This window comes from Elephantulus edwardii, unplaced genomic scaffold (assembly GCF_000299155.1).
Source record: "Elephantulus edwardii isolate Elephantulus edwardi_28Jun2011 unplaced genomic scaffold, EleEdw1.0 scaffold00065, whole genome shotgun sequence".
NCBI classification, from domain to species: Eukaryota; Metazoa; Chordata; class Mammalia; order Macroscelidea; family Macroscelididae; genus Elephantulus; species Elephantulus edwardii.
The window spans coordinates 3,975,356-3,994,352 of NW_006399815.1; the positions used below are offsets into that span (position 1 = coordinate 3,975,356).

At 36.9% G+C, this 18,997-nt stretch overlaps 1 protein-coding gene across 1 annotated transcript in view; it reads right to left on the reverse strand.

The window, feature by feature from the left end:
* Nucleotides 1–2,743: 2,743 nt before the first annotated feature.
* The window catches only part of ARID2 (AT rich interactive domain 2 (ARID, RFX-like)), a 270,114-nt gene continuing 253,860 nt past the window's right edge, over nucleotides 2,744–18,997 (reverse strand). Inside the window, exon 21 of the mRNA XM_006888177.1 lies at nucleotides 2,744–4,386. Within this exon, the coding sequence (XP_006888239.1) occupies nucleotides 4,242–4,386 (145 nt within the window). The 3' untranslated portion in view covers nucleotides 2,744–4,241. The remainder of the gene's footprint in view (nucleotides 4,387–18,997) is intronic.

The window sequence follows — 18,997 nt, forward strand, 5'->3', positions numbered from 1 at the left end:
TTAAAGCAAGATGCTACAAGTCTGAAGAGAAGTTAATCAATATAGTCTAGCTATATGAATGTACCCTGATTATGCTCTGGTGCCTTACTGATAAGAAGCTGTGCTGCAATTCCAATGGAATGTGGTTCAAATCCATCAGCTGGTCCACGGAAGGATGGGCAATCTCCTCCTCTGTGATTAACCACCTCAGAAAATATGCTAGAGGTTCCAGCTGTGGTTTGGTTCCTATTCTACTGTGCACAACAACAAACCATGCACGAGAGGTGTTAAGGAGAGAGCTCTTTACATAGCATTTGGGGAAGATCTTAAGATATTCAATTAAAGTGCATCATAATGGTATGGTATGGTGTATGGTGTGGCTAAAAAAGTGAGAATAAGAGATTCGTGTGTGCTTATGTGTGATAAAAACAGGAAGTGGGAATGAGACTATTCATTGAGTATTTTAAAAAATTGATTCTTGAATCCAGTGACTGTTATTATTAATGCCAAAATGACATTTTTAAAAGGCATGCTATTTTTATGCATATACATTCCTATGTATGCGTGTACATACACACAGAGCAACTGTATTTCAGACTAAAATCTACAGGAACAGTTACTTGCCATTGAGTCAGCTCGACTGTACAGAACTGAGGCTAAATATTTCTCTACTGATAACATTTAAGTGTAGTTTTATAATCAAAGATGTGTTTAGTTAAGCATGACAATGTGTTAGCTGTTCTTATTCATACCCGATTAATTTTTAATGTTTACCACAGATGCATTTGCCTTCTTCTTCATTAAATAAAAATATACAGGGAACGAAAGAGTTTAAAGTATCAATGTGATAGAGAAGGTTAGCACTGGTGGCAATGTCACTACAGTGGTAATGTCTTTGTAGTCTTGGGAGAAGTCTAGTGGAGTAACAATTCTGAAAACATCAATGATATACTCTTATGACTTAAGCCATATGCAAGCAACAAGTCAAAATCCTCCTTGGAAAGATACTGGCTATTCCTCCCCATCCCCACATTTTAACTTACTAGTAATTTGGTAAAAATGATTTGTGAACAAGTTCTAGGTGCCTCATCTGGTTGGTCCTATAGTCCTATCTGGGCTCCTCACCAGTTTCTGCTTTTGTGAGAAAGGACATGTTTGCTCTCTTTGGTGTTAAATACTTTAATCACAGTGGTTAAGATCAGGACAGAAGTCACTTATCCAGAACATTCTCATTTTAAAAATCATTTTTATTGTCATTTTATGGTTAAAAAAACATACATGGCATGACTATAAAGTAATGAGACGCGTTTTTGCATGTGGCTTGGATCACCAAGTCTCATTAGTATATAGTCACATCCTGTCTCAAGCTTGGAAGAAAAATATGCCTTGGCTATATGATTATCAATTTTGTTACTTAAAATTTGAGTGCCAACAGAGCACTAGGCACATATATAACACAGAATTGTACAGTCTCTATGTTGTAGACTATATTATTTACATAGATTTCTCAAAGATAACATTAAAGCATGTATTTACAGAACTTTAGACAAAAATAACAATACTGGAAATCAGCAAGTTTCTGTCTAGCGAGGAGCACCTTTTAATGAATGAGAGGGTTATGCAGAACTTCTTGTGCCAAGAGCACTTTAATTCCATTACCCAGCAAGTCCATGTTATTTCATTACATAGTTCTATAAAGCTATAAGAGGAAAGCCTATGTGGGAAGCCATAAATTGGTTTCATTAGGTCAAATACATTTAGAAAATTCTCTGCCGAGTCCAGTGCTTGAGGGAACTACAGACATATTTACATAGAACAGCACAAAAGCTAAAGCTACAGCATGCAGTTCAATGATGTAGAAGAATGGTGAATATGAAAATCACTTTCTAAACCTAGAATTTCATCTTTTCCAATAATTTAATTATCATTGCAGTTTTAGTTTGAAATGAAACAGGTATACTCATAGGACAAGCATTGATGTTACATCAGGATCATTTTAGGAAAAGTAAAAGAGTTGTTATATAAGTACAGAAAATTCTCCAAATTATGTCAATGTTTGAAAGCCTTTTAAGTATGGGAGGCTTCAGAGCCATTCTAAAGTTATCGACTGATCTCTGGGGTGTCTGTTGGCAGCTCCACTTTTCGGAAGTGAACCAAGAATAAACTTCACAATCCTAAAAAAATAATTAGGAATGAGGTTAGGTGACATCTCTCAGGTATTTATTTATACTTGGCAGAGAGCAGTGCCAGAGATTCCCAGTAGGGAGAAATTAAAATTTCATTTGATACTGTGCAATTAAAATATTCCAATTATTTTTTTTTAAACATTCAAACTGAAACCCTTCTAGTCTTAAGAATTCACCCCAATATTCTGGTTGGAAATTTGGAAGCATTGTGATTCTGATTAAAAAATCTAAGAAACACAAATGTCAAACTATGAACTTTCATAGAAATGAAAAATGTTAATTGAAGTTTTCAAATGACCAATTGAAAAAAAGGATTTCTGAGATTTAAATGTACCAATCACACGCTACATCTGAGTTTACTTTGAATTATAATAAATGGAAAGAAAGTAAGTACAAGTAAATTTCTTACTTCTCTCTTGAAATCTGTCATGTAAGGACCTCTTTCATCTGCTCTCTATTTAAAGCTTTATCAATCCACAAATAAACAAATAATAGGTAGGTGACCGTTGACCTTGCCTTCAGCTGAATTTGGGATTCTTTATTATTTTTCTCAAGTATATCTTAAGCATACTAAAAAATGAAAGACTCAAGAAAATGTTCAGTCTTTTATTTAAAAACTATAAACAGTCACCAAAGTAAATAAAGCCATTCTATAACATAAACTGTTAGGTCTATATTTTTTTTACTGCACATCCTAAGGACACAGCAGAAATGGTGGTTGGGAGGCCTTCCACATTTTTGGATGCTAATAGAACAGGCAATAGGCAGTTATAAATGGATACATTTCACACTGGGCTGGGAAGGGGAGAGACAATTTACGGAAGTGAGCAGTTTCTGAGCAGGAATGTGGTACAGTATTAAGAATGGAAGAATAATACAATAAAATTCCACACTATATTAAGATAGAAAAAGTAGTGAAGAAAATATCATACCTGCACATAATGCATATATAACACAGGAGAAAACCTGTATAAAATTCCATGTATTTAAACCAATTTACAAATACAAAAAATTTCTGTCCAAGCTCTGAGCTTGCACATGACAAACGTTTACAGTGGATACATGTTAGGGAAAACCAAAAAATACCTCCAAATAGTTTTTCTTCTACAAAAATGACATGAGATATATTATTCCATACTCTTTCAGCCAGCAAAATGAGTTCTACAAGGTGTATAATACAAAAATGGGAAAAAAAAAAACATAAACCCAAATAAAAAGAAAAAAAGAAAAAAATCACAGTTCCACAAAACTGTTTAGACTTTACAGCATCAGTACCTTTGCAGAAGTATTTACACAAATTTAAAGAATATTCATCCACTGCGTAGAATATATCACAATTACTTACAATTGACAGGAAAGTCTAGAAAACTTTAGGACCTACCAATAATGCTTCTAGGACACCACAGAATGTACTTCCAGTGGCTGCAGTGGCATGAAAGGTGTTTGTTCTATTCACAAATATTTACAAGATCTATTCAGACTGGTAAATTTTATGATAATAAATAAGTGAAAATATATTGGCTCAAGTAAGAAAACCAAGCTACTGATTTCTAAACAAAACACACAATCCATAGCTAGATACTGGTAGCCCCTCTGAGATTCGGGGGTCTAGGTGTGCTGAAACTTTAATTATTCAAACCAGCTTAAACGGTTTTGTAAATATAAAAATGTGCTCCTTTTTGGATATAGATAAAAATATTTAATGCTTCTATTTCATCTGCTCATGTAGGTTTTACAATATTCCATGTATTTTCCAATGTGGATGGTACTGAATTCTGATCACACCAGTTTCCATCAGGACTTATCAGAGCTGAGAGACATCCTGCAGATAAGCTGGTTGACAATCCCACAGCAGTTCTTTTTTTTCTTCTCGTAAAAAAAAAATTTTTTTTCAACAGAGAACAAAAGGGATTCGTTCAGAGATCAGAATACGAAAGTTCCTCTCAGCATCATGGGAGGAGATAAAAGAATTCATTATATGGTCTCTGTTCCATTAAGACTTGGTGCTTTCTTCAGTAACAGTATGTGAAATGTGTCTGACTTTCTTTGAGTCTCAATGTAGAAGAGGAATTATTTTCACTGCAGCATATCTGAGTCCTTTTCTTGTTCTTTACTCTGAACTGTAAAATTAAGTTCATAAAGGCATTTGGCAAGGGTGGAGGAAGCTTCCATGTTACTAATGGCTAGCACTGATAAGTTGTTTTCATGTCTTTTTAGCAATCTGGAAAAAAAAACAACAAAACACAAAACTATCAGGATCATAGTCCCAGAGTCTGCAATGTCAGAATTATCATATTTTGCAAGGTTAAAATAAAAATAGAAACAATGTATGGTGCCACATCCACTAAATCTTAATATACTACTACAAAAAGAGAGGGGAAAGCCTGAGAAACAATGAGCTTAACCCATCCAAAAAAATTTACAGATGAGGAAACTAAGTCATGGCTGATTTTCTAGCTAAATAATTAAGAAAGAATTAGAAAACATCTTTTCTACATGGTATCTTCTAAATACAGAATAGCATAATTCTTTAACAATCTTCATTCATGCTTAACAATGTCTAGAAGGATTCACAAATCAGTGAGAAAACAGCTGGAGGGGAACAAAATAGCTGCTTTTGACAGCTGTTCTGGAACTGAATACCATAATACTGTATAAAAGAAGCTTTAAATAAATTTATAAATTTAAAAGGACATTTTTATCCCCCAATATAAAATTACTGTACCACTGTATATTTAAAGATGAAAGTGAACATGCTCTAGTGGTGCTGTGGGCTGACAAAAATAGTTAAAATTCTGCCAGATAGGAGAATATGTGTTAAGGAAAGAGGAGATACATCAAGTCTGGTAAAATGTCAATGATGAAAAAGTAGGTGGTTTGGTTTATGGAGTTCACCAAAAAAAGTTATTTTGTTTGCTATGTGCTTGATAATTTTGTATTAAATGTCTGAATGAAAAAAATAAAACAAGGAAGTGCCAAAACTTTCAGAGTTGAGGTTATTTTGTCCCCTGTACCTTCAGTAAAATAGGGTTTTCGGGGGAAATAATAGGCCTTTGAATACCCTATGTACAACAGAGCACATTTAAACTAACAGAAATGGCAAGTTATGCTGAGATCTCAGATATGGAAAGACAAAGAAGGACAAACAGCTGTAAGTAGACACTAGTGATTGGAACATGGAATGTGAGAAGCATGAATGTAGGAAAATTAGATGTTGTTAAAAAAGAAATGGAACACATAAATATTGACATACTAGGCACTGGCAAAGTGAGATGGCTTGGCAGGGGATATTTTGAATCAGATAATCATATGATCTACTATGCCAGGTTTGAAAAGGTGAGAAAAAATGAGATTGGTTTCATAATTTAACAAGTCATTTCTAGATCCATCATGAAATACAATGTGGTGAGTGACAGGATAATATTCATACCCATACAAGGAAGTCTAGTGAATACTACTATCATTCAAATATATGCACTGACACTAGAGCCAAAGAGGAAGAAATAGATTTCTACCAACAACTGCAGTCAGAAATCAATCAAACATGCAATCAAGATGCATTGATAATAATGGGTGAATGGAACACAAAATTGGGAACAGGGAAGAAGAATCAGTAGCTGGAAAACATGAACTTGGTGACAGAAATGAGGCTAAAGACAGAATGATAGAATTCTGCAAATTCAATGATTTATTCATTGCAAATACCTTTTATAAGAAACACAAATACAGGCTATACACATGGATTTAACCAGATGGTATGCATAGAAATAAAATAGATTACATTTGTGGAAAGAATTGCTGGAGAAGCTCAGTATCAGCTGTGAAAGCCAGGCCAGGTGCTGATTGTGGAACACACCATGTGCAGGTTCAAGATGAAGTTGAAGAAAATAAAATCAAATCCACAGGAACTAAAATTGACCTTAAGTCTATCCCACTCGAATTTCAAAACCATCTCAGGAACAGGTTTGAGGCCTTGAACACCAATGAGCATATACCACTATGGGAGAATACTGTCCATGAAGAATGCAAAAGATCATTTCAAAGGCTGAAGAGAAAGAAAAGACCAAGATGGATGTCAGATGAGACTCTGAATATTGTATTAGAGCACCGAGAAGCCAAAGCTAAAGGAAGAAATCAAGAAATTAAAGAGCTAAGCAAAAAATTTCAAAGGGCAGTTTGGGTTGATAAAGCAAGAGACTATGATGAAATGTGCAAAGAGCTGGAGACAGAAAAAAGGGCCAAATTCACTCAGCATTTCTTAAGCTGAAGGAACTGAAAAATAAATTCAAGCCATGAGTGGCAATACTTAAGGATGCTTTGGGTTAAATTATCCAAGAAGTATTAAAAAAAGATGGAAAGAGTATGCAGAGTCACAATACCAAAAGGAGGTGGCTGAGACAGAAGAATTTAATGAAATAACATATGAACAGGGGCCTATGGTGATGAAGGAGGAAGTTCAAGTTGCTCCGAAAGAACTGGCAAAAAACAAGGCTCCAGGAGTTGACAGCATACCAACTGACATGTTTCAACAAAGAGATGCTGCTGTAGATTTGCTAAGTTGTACTAAGAAATCTGGAGGACAGCCAGCTGGCCAATTGATGGAAGAGATGGATATTTGTTCCCATTTCAAAGAAGGGTGACCCGACAGAGTGTGGAAATTATCAAACAATATCATTAATATCACATGCAAACAAGATTCTGCTGAAAATTATCATGAAACAGCTAGAGCAACATGCCAACAGAGAACTGCCAGATGTGCAGGCTGGGTTTAGAAGAGGCCGTGGTACTAGGGATAAAATCCCTAATGTTACATGAATCTTTGCAGAAAGCAGAGAGTAACAGAGGAATGTCTATCTGTGCTTCAATGACTATGCAAAGGCTTTTGAGTGTGTGGATCACAAACTGTGACTGACTCTGAGAAGAATGGGAATCCCAGAACACTTGATTGTGCTTATGCGAAACCTATACTTGGACCAGGAAGCAGTCGTCGGAACAGAGCAAGGATACACTGCATGGTTCAACATCGGGAAGGGTGTCTGCCAGGGATGTATTCTGTCTCTGTACCTTTTCAAACTGTATGCAGAACAGATCATCTGGGATGCTGGGCTGTATGAGGAGGAACGTGGTATCAGGATTAGAGGAAGATTTATCAGCAACCTGTGTTATGCAGATGACACAACCCTGCTTGCTGAAACTAAGAAGGACGTGAAGCGCTTGCTACAGAAGGTCAGAGACTGCAGCCTTCAATATGGATTGAAGCTCAACATCAAGAAACAAAGATTCTCACCACTGGGCCAACTGGCAGCATCATTATGAATGGTAAAGAGATAGTGATAGTTAACAGTTTTAGTTTGCTTGGCCCCATAGTCAACACTCTTGGTACCAGCAGCCAGAAAATCAATGAAGCACTGGGAAGGTCAGCTGTCAAAGACCTCTCCAGAATACTGAAGAGCAACAACATCAGGCTGGAGACTAAGGTGTGCCTGATCTGGGCCATAGTCTTCACTATTGTGTGCTGTGAGTCGGAGAGCTGGACAGTGACTAGGGATGATAGGAAGAGAATTGATGCCTTTGAGCTGTGGTGCTGGAGAAGAGTGTTGAATATACCATGGACTGCTAGGAGAACAAACAGGTTCATCCTAAAGAGGATGAAACCAGATTGCTCCTTGGAGGCAAGGATTCTGAAGCTTCGTCTGACATACTCTGGACATGTTGCAAGGAGGGACCAGTCCTTGTTTAGGACATCATGTTTGGGAGAATGGAGGGACAGTGCAGGAGAGGAATACCCTTGACGAGATGGATCGATTCTGCGACTGGGGTAATGGGAGTAGGTGTGTCAGAGACAGTGAGGTTGGCACAGGATAGATCAGGGTTTAGGGCTCTTGTACAAAAGGTTGCTATGAGTCTCAAGCAATTTGATGGAACATAATAACAACAAACAACAAAAGTATCTAGGGGAGAAAACAAAGAGATGAAGACCTCATATTCTGAATTAAAAATAGGTAAACTGTGTGTAGAAAGAGACACAAAAATAGAAACCTTGATTGTACCTATGGGGACTACAGTTCTTTTTACCACAGAGAGGCAACTAAATACCTAAAACTAGCTTTTAAAAATGAGATTGATAATGATGAAGAGGGTAAGCATCTTTTTATGTTTTTGGCCATCATTGGCATCATTCCCTTTCATGTGGATCCTATTATACTTAAAACAATAGCTAAAATTGAAAATACAATATCAAGTGTTTACAAGCATGTGGAGTAACTGGGAGTCAGCTGGGGGAAGGGTAAGTAATAAGAACACCTCTTTGAAATGAACTGGTATGCAATGAAGTTATAATATTCTATAAATAACCAGCCACTTTTAAAAGCACAGTATAAATATGTATCTATGTGGCCATAAAAAAAAATGTGTAATGTTCATGGGCAGCATTATTCATTTAAGTTATCAAATTGGATGCAATCTAAATGCTCATCGGAATTTGAATGGAAAAATACATTTGAACATGTTTCATATTAAGAAACTATATACTGCAGTAATTTTAGCAAAGTACTGTTACATGTAACATAGATGTATTTCACAAATACGATGAGTTAAAAAATAACTAAGCATGAGACACATTAGACTATATATTAAAAATTAAACAAAATAAAGTTCAGTTCAGGCAAAACTAATTGATAGTGTTAAAGGCTGGGATAGTGGTTCTTTATGAAGAGAATATGGTAGACATGGGAATGTAGCGTCCTGGGATCCCGCCACTGCTCTCTATTCCTTGAGTTGGTTAGTTGGTTGATTACATAGGTGACTCATAATTCATTGAGCTTTACAATTCTGTAAACTTTGTAGTATAGTGGGTCTTGCTAAAAAATTTGGCTTCCTTAGACCATTTAATTTGAACCAGCTGCCCTGTGGTCAGACATTCTGCCAACATCATTAACAGCTCTGTGACTTAACATTATAGAGAGAGCGCTAAGCAGACTGTGGCAAGGAGCTAGGACTCGAGGCCTTGAGAAGGGATCATCAACACCACGAAAGAAGATGACACAGAGAGGCAGCATGTGTCCTTCAGGGCCAGAGGTATCTGGCTGTTGACTGAAAAGCTGCTCAGAGTAGACTGTCTCTTGCTGTGGCGACAAGCTGTCCGAATTATTCGAGGAATTGTCTTGTTTTTATCTTGGCTTGGGACTGCTGTACATGAAAATTGGATTCTCACGATATGGTATCTTCCTCCCAGAACTTGTCTGCCTAATAAATTACACAACTGTATTCTGTAATGTCTGTGCGGCCATTTGTAACGGATGTCCCATAATTTGAATGTCACACAAGGAACTAAAAGAAACACCAGATAATTTTAAAGTAGTAGAAAGAGGGCTTGTTATGAAGGAAGTTGAAAGCTGTACATGATTACTAAATGCTTTTTTTATGGTGACTTTTATATGGCCATTTAAGATACTATAACTACACAAATAGAGGTGGTACCTTGAAAAGAAGGTATATGGAAACTTAATGAAGAAAACTGTCAGTCTTGTCATCTTGCTAGGCTTAAAATGAGATGCTCTGAGAAGAAAAAGGAGGAACTTCATGATCAAGAAAGATGGGCCTGCACCAGAGTATGTCTCTGCACTGGGTATCTCTTTGACCCAGGAGACAGAGATTTAACACACTGTTGAGATAATGAGTGATGTTAAGAGTGGCTGAGAGTGGTAGCAAAATTAGAAGACTAACAGGAAATCAACGGAATGGAACGCTCAGACTTCTAGACCCACTGATCAAAAGTCTGAGTGCCTTTGTCTGAGAGTAAATGACAGAATGAAGGGCTTATCTGCAGAAGTAAGGGCTTTGTAACTCTTTCCCAAGTTGAGAATGTTTACATTAGGTGGTGTAGAATTCACCATGACTCACAGCAACCATTTGACCCTTTGAACAACAGATACAACCTTACCCTACTTTTACCATTTCACTATCTCTGCCCTTCCTTCCTTCCTTCCTTTCTTTCCCAACATGATGTCTATTTCCAAGGAATTCCCATTGACAACAGGCTCAAAGTATGTAAAACCAACCTTCACTATCATTGCCTCTGAAGAGTACCCTGGTCATACTTCCTCCAAGACAGACTTGTTCTTTTGGCAGTTCATAAGATAGTCAATATTCCACCAATACCACAATTTAAAGGCATTAGTTCTTCTTTCTTTGGTCTTCCTTTTTCACTGTCTAACTTTCAGATACATACAAAGCCAGTGAAAATACCATGGTTTAGATTAGGTACATGTTAGTCTTTAAACTGATACTGTTTAGCACTTTGGAGAGGTCTTAAACAACAGATTTTTCCCAAAGCAATAAGTGCAAATCTTTTGATTTCTTGATGAGTGTTGACTGTGGATCAAAGCAAAAGGAAACTATTGACATCTTCAATCTTTACTACCTCTATAATGACATTGCTAGTGGTCCAGTGGTGAAGACTTAAAATTTTTTTTTATGTTGAACTATAATCCAGGAATATAGAGTATAAAAACTGTCATCCTGGATATTCTTCAGTTAGTCAAGCCTTCTTGACTTTCAGCAAGAAAAGTTGTGTTATCTGCATAATGCTGATGATTCTTCCTCCAACCCTCATGTCACTTTCTTCTTCATACTTTCCAACTTCTCAAATAATTTGCTCAGCATACAGACTGAGTAAGTATGGAGAAAGGATATAATCCAGACACACATCTTTCCTGATTTTTAAGCCACAGTGTTCTTTTGTTGTGTTTGGATAACTGCTTGTAGTCTACGTAAAGGTTTCCCATGAGCATAATTAAGTGTTCCAGAACTCCCATTTTTGTCAATGTTTTCTATAATTTGCTATAATCCACACAGTCAAATGGCTGTCAACAGTCAATGAAACACAGTTTCCTCCTCTTTGGCTTTCGCTGTTGGTGTGAATATTTGAATAACAGTCATATTAACAGGTATTCCTTGTATGCGTATTAGATAATATCCTATTATCTGTCATTTTCACAGAAAAATTCAATCTGATTCCTATGCAGTCAGAATATGTAGAGACCTAGAACTGGAGAGTAAAAAATGGAAGAACTCATTCAGCATTTATCAAGTTGAAAGAACTGAAAAACAAATTCAAGTCTCAAGTTGCAATACTTTAAGAGATATTATAGGCAAAATCTTGAAAGTTCCAAGAAGCATCAAAAGAAGATGGAAAGAATATACCAGAATCATTGTATCAAAAAGAACTGGCTGGCACGGAAATATTTCAGAAAATACCTTATGATCAAGAGCCAATGGTAAGGAAGGAAGAAGTTCAAGTTGCAATGGTGGCAGTGGCAAAAAAGAATGCCCCAGGAATCAATGTGATCCTCATTGACTATTTCAAATGACAGACGGGTCCTGGAGGTGTTCACCAGTTGTTTCCAGGAAATTTGAAGGGCAACTGGATGGATGCATGGCTGACTGGAAAAGATCCATATTTGTTCCATTCCCAAGAAAGGTTGTTAAACATAGTATGAAAGTTGTGGGTTTTGTCTTGCTTAAGTTCATTAGAAAATAACTTAAAACATTTTCGGGAGTTATGAAGAATTTTAGCATACGTATGTCTATACTGTTGTTGTCAGGTTGACTATGACTCATAATGACCCTATAAACAAAAAGATCTGAACCCTCCTATCCTACGTCATTCATCATCTTTGATAAACTTGAGATTATTGCTGCAGTCACTGTGTCAACTCATCTTGTTAAGGGTCTCCCTCTTTCATTTATCCTCTACCTTTCTAAGAATGATGTAGCCTCATGCCCAAAGGATGTGAGATGAAGCTTCACCATCCTTGCCTCGAAGGACTCTGGCTGAATATTTTCCAAGACATATCTGTTCTTTTGGAAGTCTGTGGGATAGTCAGGGCTCTTCTCTAACACCATAATTCAAAAGCCTCAATTCTTCTGTCATTGTTATTATTACTCTTCCAGTTCTCAGATGCAGAGCAAATAACTGAAAAAAAAAAAACAACCCATAGGTTCAGTCAGGCACACTTAGTCTTCAAACTGACATCATTGCTCCTTAGTAATTTGGAGAGGTCCCTGACTGCAGACATGCACAATGCAATATGCCTCCTGACTGACTGCTAGTACTAAGCATGTTGACTGTGGATCCAAGTAAGAGGTTATTGTTGACAATTTCAATCTTTTCTCCAACTATCATGATGTTGCTATTGGGTCCAGTGGTGAGGATTTTTGTCTTCTTGATATTGAAAGGCAATCCATATTGAATGCGGTAGTCTCTGATCTTTTGCAGCAAGGTTTCAAGTCCTCTTTACTTTAAGCAAACATGGCTGAATAATCTCTATAACCTAGGTTATTGACAGGTTTTTTTCCTACCATGGTGCCACATTCTTTTGCAGAGTTCAACTTCCTGAATGATTTATTCAGCACACAGATTGAATAGATACGGAGAAAGTCTACAACACTGAATGCACAACTTTCCTGATTTTAAATGAGGCAGTGTTCCCTTGCAAAGTGTTCTGGGATTTCTATTCTTGTTGTTACCCATAGTTTGTTATGGTCTACACAGTCAGATACTTTGGCACAGTCAATAAAACACAAATAGATATTCTGGTATTCTCTGCTTTCAGCTAGGATCCATCTGGCATTTGCAATGATATCTGCCGTTTACTACCATCAATGCCTCTACTAAAGCCAGCTGTAATTTATGGCAGTTCTCTGTCATAATCTTTAGCAATATTTTGCTTGCATGTTTTATTAGTGATATTGTTTGATGATTTCCAAATTTTGCTGGATCATCTTTCTAGTGAATGGGAACAAATAAGGATCTCTTCTAATTAGTTGACCAAGCAGCTGTCTCTCCAAATTTCCTAACATAGGCTAGTGATGACATCTAGGGCTGCATCTATTATTTGAAACACATCAATTTATATTTCATTAGTTCCTGGTTATCTTGATTTCTGCCAGTGTCTTCAGTGCAGCTGAACTTCTTCATTCATTACCACTGTCTAGTAGTCATATACTACTTAGGGCACATGGCCAGGAGGGACCAATCTTTGGAAAACGACATCATGCTTGAAAGGGTGGAGGGATAGCACAGGAGAGAAAGACCCCAGATAAGATGGATTGATACAGTAACTGAGCAAGATACAAGATAGGGCAAGGGTTCAATCTGTTGTTCATAGGGTCATTATGAGTCACAATCGAAAAGCAGGAGGTATCTGTACAGCAGCAGAATACAAGATTTTACCCACTGCCACAGACTAGCTAACACTTTACCTCTGTGCTCACTTTTGCTAAGCACAATTGATAAAATTTTTACTGAGTTAAAGACAGGGTGCCCCTCACACCTGTGCTTTGTAAACAGATTGAGAGACCTTCTCAAACCCTGAGCCGAGACTGCAAAGAATGCTACAAATCACTCTAGAATTATTCCAGGGCCTACATGGTAGAAAGCAGGGTAGCAGGACATCATTGGCTCTCTTCTATCATCATCAATGAAAATGTGCATGTAAGAATGACTTTCATGACCTAGCACTTATTAGTCTCCCAAGTTCTTAGCACCCAACCACTAACTGCTCTAGGTGCTGAAATATTCCTAAATCTAACACTGATTTACACCTATCTTCTCTATGTCTTTTTTATTTTTGCCTTCCTTGGCCTTAAATATACTTTGCTTACTTTTTACACAGCACCTAACAAATTCCTACTAGCATTCCATGACCTCCCTATCCCATGCCAGGTTAAAAGTTTCTCTTTGTGCACTCACAGAATCTGTCTTAGCCTGTATCATGTTCTAATGTTGAATATAATTAGTTTTTAGCTTAAATACAGGACTGTTGTCTTTGATCTATGTAACATAGGTCCTGGCCTACAGATAACAGTAAATATTATTTGAATTAAAGAATAAATTTAACCACAATATTTAGGAAGAGCAAGAAGAGTGAACACTGGTAAGGCTAATAGGGGTGTTTTGTGCAGGTCATTTGTTTAAAACAATGTTTCAATAAGAGTAACGTGAAAATGTGTAATATAAATGAAAATGTGTGTTATCAAGTTGACTCTGACTCTAAGCAACCATGTGGAATAGAGTAGAACTACTTGGGTAACCGCCTCATCTTTTCTCCCCAAGAGCATCTGGTATGTTCAAACTACTGAACTTCAGGTTAGCAGCCAAATTCTTTCACCAAAGAATTCCCAGAGAAAAGTTAAACAATAGCATGTCAGAAGAAAAAACTTAGGATGATCTTGATAGGCATTGGAAGGAAAATGGTAAAGACATTTTATCATTAAGAACAAGTCAACAGGATATGAAGAATGCCAAGGTTTGAATTAAAACAGAGAATCAACTAACACAATGCCTCAGTAGATTGATGGACTGACACAGTAGAGATAATGGGGTAAGGTGTGTTAGAGACAGTGAGATAGGCTCAGGATAGAGCAGGGTTCAGAGCTATCCTGCATAGGGTTGCTAAGAGTCACAAGCGAGTTGATGGCACATAACAACAACAACGACAACAAAAACAACAAGAGGACCGTGAAACTTTATTTCACATACTTTTGACATGCTATCAGAAGGGGCCAGTCCAGGAAAAAGATACCATAATGGGGAAGGTAGAGTCAGAGAAAGAGAAGATCCTTAATAAGATGGATTGACACAGTAACTTTAACAAAGGGCTCCAGTGAGTTGGAGATAGTGAGGATGGAGCAAGACAGGGGAAGATTTAGACCTGATGTTCGTGAAATCCTTACGAACAGATGACAAGGGCAACCAGTAATAACAAGAACACAAAAATTAAAGGATTATTATGTAGTCTGAAAGTGAGGTATTCAGGGTTTAGAGCACAGAAAAATAGAAAGAAAAATATCATAGGGAAGGTGGGTAGGAAAGAGAATAAATTCATACTTAACTCCTTATTATGTGCTAAGAACCTTTCCTGAGACTTTCCCAAATATTCTTCAATAAATACTGCAACACTGTGACTTAAGGACAGATGGAGAAAACTATAGCTCATAGATGTCAAGTGATTTGCCCAAGATCAGCTAGTTGAGTAAGTGGTAGGTGTGCTGTAGTCAGTGAGACTGGCTCAGGACAGGGCAGGCTTCCGAGCTGTTGTACTTAGGGTCGCTATGAGTCAGAGATGATTTGACGGCCCATAACAACAACTTTCTGAATGCTTTTACATCAATCTTATTCTCTTTGATACAGTGACTCTGTATATTTCTTCCATTTCCTCCCCCACTCCCAAACTTTTTTAGTACTTCTTGGAGCATTCAAGATTCTGTCCACAACATTTTTCAGTATTGCAACTTGATGCTTGACTTTTTGGTTCTTTCACCTTTACAAATGCTTGTTTATTCTCCGATTTCAGCTCTGTGTACATTGTTTTAATACTTTGCTCTGTCTTCTCGAGGTGCCTTTTGAAAACGTGTATTCCTCTCTTTTACTTTGGCATTTTGTCACTTTGTTTTGCCTTCTTGATGTGTTAGTGCAATTTTCAGAGTCTTTTCTGACATCCAGTATGGTCTTCTGTTCCTCCTCTGTATTTCTAACGAGTTTCTACATTTTTCATAGAGGACATTTTTTATTTCATCCAAACTCATTGGGTCTTCAATAGTTGTGTTCACTGCCTCAGACCTATTCTGCTGATGACTTTTTAAGTTCATGTGGGATAGATTCAAGGCCGTATTCTGGTTCTTGTGGACTTGTTTTCTCTTCAGTTTCAATTTGAACTTGCACATGAGTAACTGATGGTCTGTTGCACAGTCAGCACCTGGCTTGCTTTTGATTACTGATATTTTCTCCATCAATTTCTTCCACAGATGTAGTCAATCTGATTACTGTGCAGTCATTGGGTGAGGTCCATGTGGAAAGATATATTTTGTGTTTCTTATAAATGGTATCTGAGCCAGAATCCAGTGTAGCCTAAACCCAGCACAGCTGGGAGATGGGCCTGAGAACTGGAATTTGAGTAAGGTCCCTACACATGCTCAATTGGTGAGAAATTGTGCCATGGCCCTGGCGCCCACCTCTAAGGTGCCCCACTTTCTACCCACCTTTATGCTCCACTCGCCCTCTACACTCCACCCACCTCTACGCAGTGACTTCAGATCAAGAACCTGTCATCACCTCAGGCATAAAAAAAAACCCCTCTACCACAGCAATATCACAAAAGAAACAGGCCACTTCACAAACCACACAAAGGCAAAGCAAAATGTCATCCTCAAAAAGAGACACAGAACTAATGGATGTCCTGAATCCAGAAAGTTTGATGGAACTTTCTGACACAGAATATGAAAGAACAGTAACTGAATATTTACAATGGGTGAAAGACAAACTTGAAGAATTATAGGATAGTTCAAGCAAAAACCAGGAGGAGCTTAAAAAAACAATCCAAAACAATGCAGATAAAACAAATGAGGCATTAGAGGCTCTGGAAAAACAAGAAACCATGATCCAAAATATGAGGTCCAATGTTTTAGATGCTGTCAACATGGAGGGATACATGAACAGAACTGAAGAGACAGAACAAAGAATCAGAAAAATGGAAGATAGAATTATCACCACTGATCTGCTAGAACAAACAGCAGAATCAAAAAGGAAGGAATAAAGAAGAAAACCTGAGAATAATGTGGGACACCATCAAGAGAAATAACGTGCGCATCATCGGAATCCCAGAACAGGAGGAAGCAAGTAAAGACACTGAAAAAGTTGTGGAAGAATTACTAGAAGAAAATTTCCCAGGCACAATGAAGAATGAGAGAATAACTATTCAAGGAGCTGAGAGGATACCATATGAAATAGACCCCAAAAGAAAAACACCCAGGCATGTCATAGTCAAATTTGCCAGAACAAAAGATAAAGCGAGAATTCTGAAAGCAGCAAGGGAGAAACACAGTAATCTACAAGGGAGAGCAGATAAGACTAAGTGCTAATTTCTCAGCAGAAACCATGATAGGAAGACAGTGGAATGACATATATCAAACACTCAAGGAACACAAATGTCAATCAAGAATACTGTACTCAGCGGAACTGTCCATTAATACGAAGGAGAGATCAAGATATTCCCAGAAAAACAGAACCTAAGGGAGTTTGCAAAAACAAGACCAGCATTCGAGGAAACAACGAGAGACATCCTTCTTAGAGGTGCCACAGAAATTAAGATGGACCAAAGTAACTAGCAACAACACCAAAAAAGAACTCAACACAATGATAGTAATAAAACCATGCCTCCCAATAATCACACTGAATGTGAATGGTTTGAACACATCACTGATGAGAAAAAGAGTAGGAGATTGGATTAAAAAAAAAAAACAAACTATCAATATGCTGTCTACAAGAGACACACCTGAAAAGTGAAGAAAAAGAAAGACTAAAAATAAAAGGGTGGGGAAAAAAATATACCAAGCAAATGGCAACCAGTAAAAAGCAGGAGTACTGATTTTAATCTCTGAGAAAATAAATTTCCATGCAAAAACTATCACAAAGGACAAGGAAGGACATAATGTAAAGGGTCAAAAGAACATGAGGACATAACAATAATAAATATCTACACACCAAATGATAGACCTGCAAAATATATAAAACAAATAATAACAAAACTAAAAAAAAAAAAAAATTAACAAAACTGAAAAATAGACAATACTACTATAACAGTTGGAGATTTCAATATACCCCTCTCAAGAAAAGACAGAACTACCAGAAAGAAACTCAACAAAGATGCTGAAGAATTAAACCACAAAATACACCAAATCAATCTCAAAGATATTTATAGGTGAATGCACCCCCAAAAAGCACAGTATACCTTACTCTCCAATGTGCATGGAACATTCTCCTGAACAGATCACACCTTGGGACACAAGGCAAGAATCAATAAATTAAAAAAACATAGAAATAATACAGAGCATCTTCTCAGACCAAACGGTTGCAGAATTAGAAATTAATAACAAGAGGATAAAGGAGAAAAAACCCATACATTTAGAAGTTAAACACCACCTTGCTTGAACATAAGTGGTTACAAGAAGAAATAAAAAATGAAATGAAAAAGTCTTTTGAAATAAAAGACAATAAAAATACAACTTACCAAAACCTCTGGGAAAGAGCCAAAGCAGTAATCAGAGGTTAACTAATAGCAATAAGCAAACACATCAAAAGGCAGGAAGAATGACCACTGACTCTCTAACACAACATCTCCAACAAATCGAAAAACAACAGCAAGAAAACCTGACACCTTCTAAAATAATGGAAATTATAAAGATTAGGGCAGAAAAAATGAAATAGAAAACAGAAAAACAATTGAAACCATGAACAAAACTAGGAGTTGCTTCTTTAAAGGTCAACAAAATTGACAAACCACTAGCAAAACTAAAAAAAGGAAAATAAGGAAAAAAAACACAAATAATCCAAATAAAAGATGAGACGGGCAACATCACAATAGAACCAAGTAAAATAAAAAGGCTAACAATGGAATATTATGAAAAACTATACTCAAACAAATATGAAAACCTAGAGGAAATGGACAAATACTTAGAAATTCATAACCTACCTAAACTGACACAAACCAAAACTGAACAACTGAACAGACCCATTACAAAACAAGAAATTGAAAAATGTGATAAAACAACTTTCAGCCATAAAAGTCCTGGACCAGATGGTTTTACAAGTACATTTTATCAAACATTCAGAGAAGAATTGGCACTGATTCTACATAAACTATTTCAGAAAACAGAAAAAGATGGAATTCTCCCAGACTCATTCTATGAAGCAAACATTATCTTTGATACCAAAGCCAAGTAAAGACACCACCAAAATAGAAAACTATAGGTCAATCAAAATCTCTCATGAA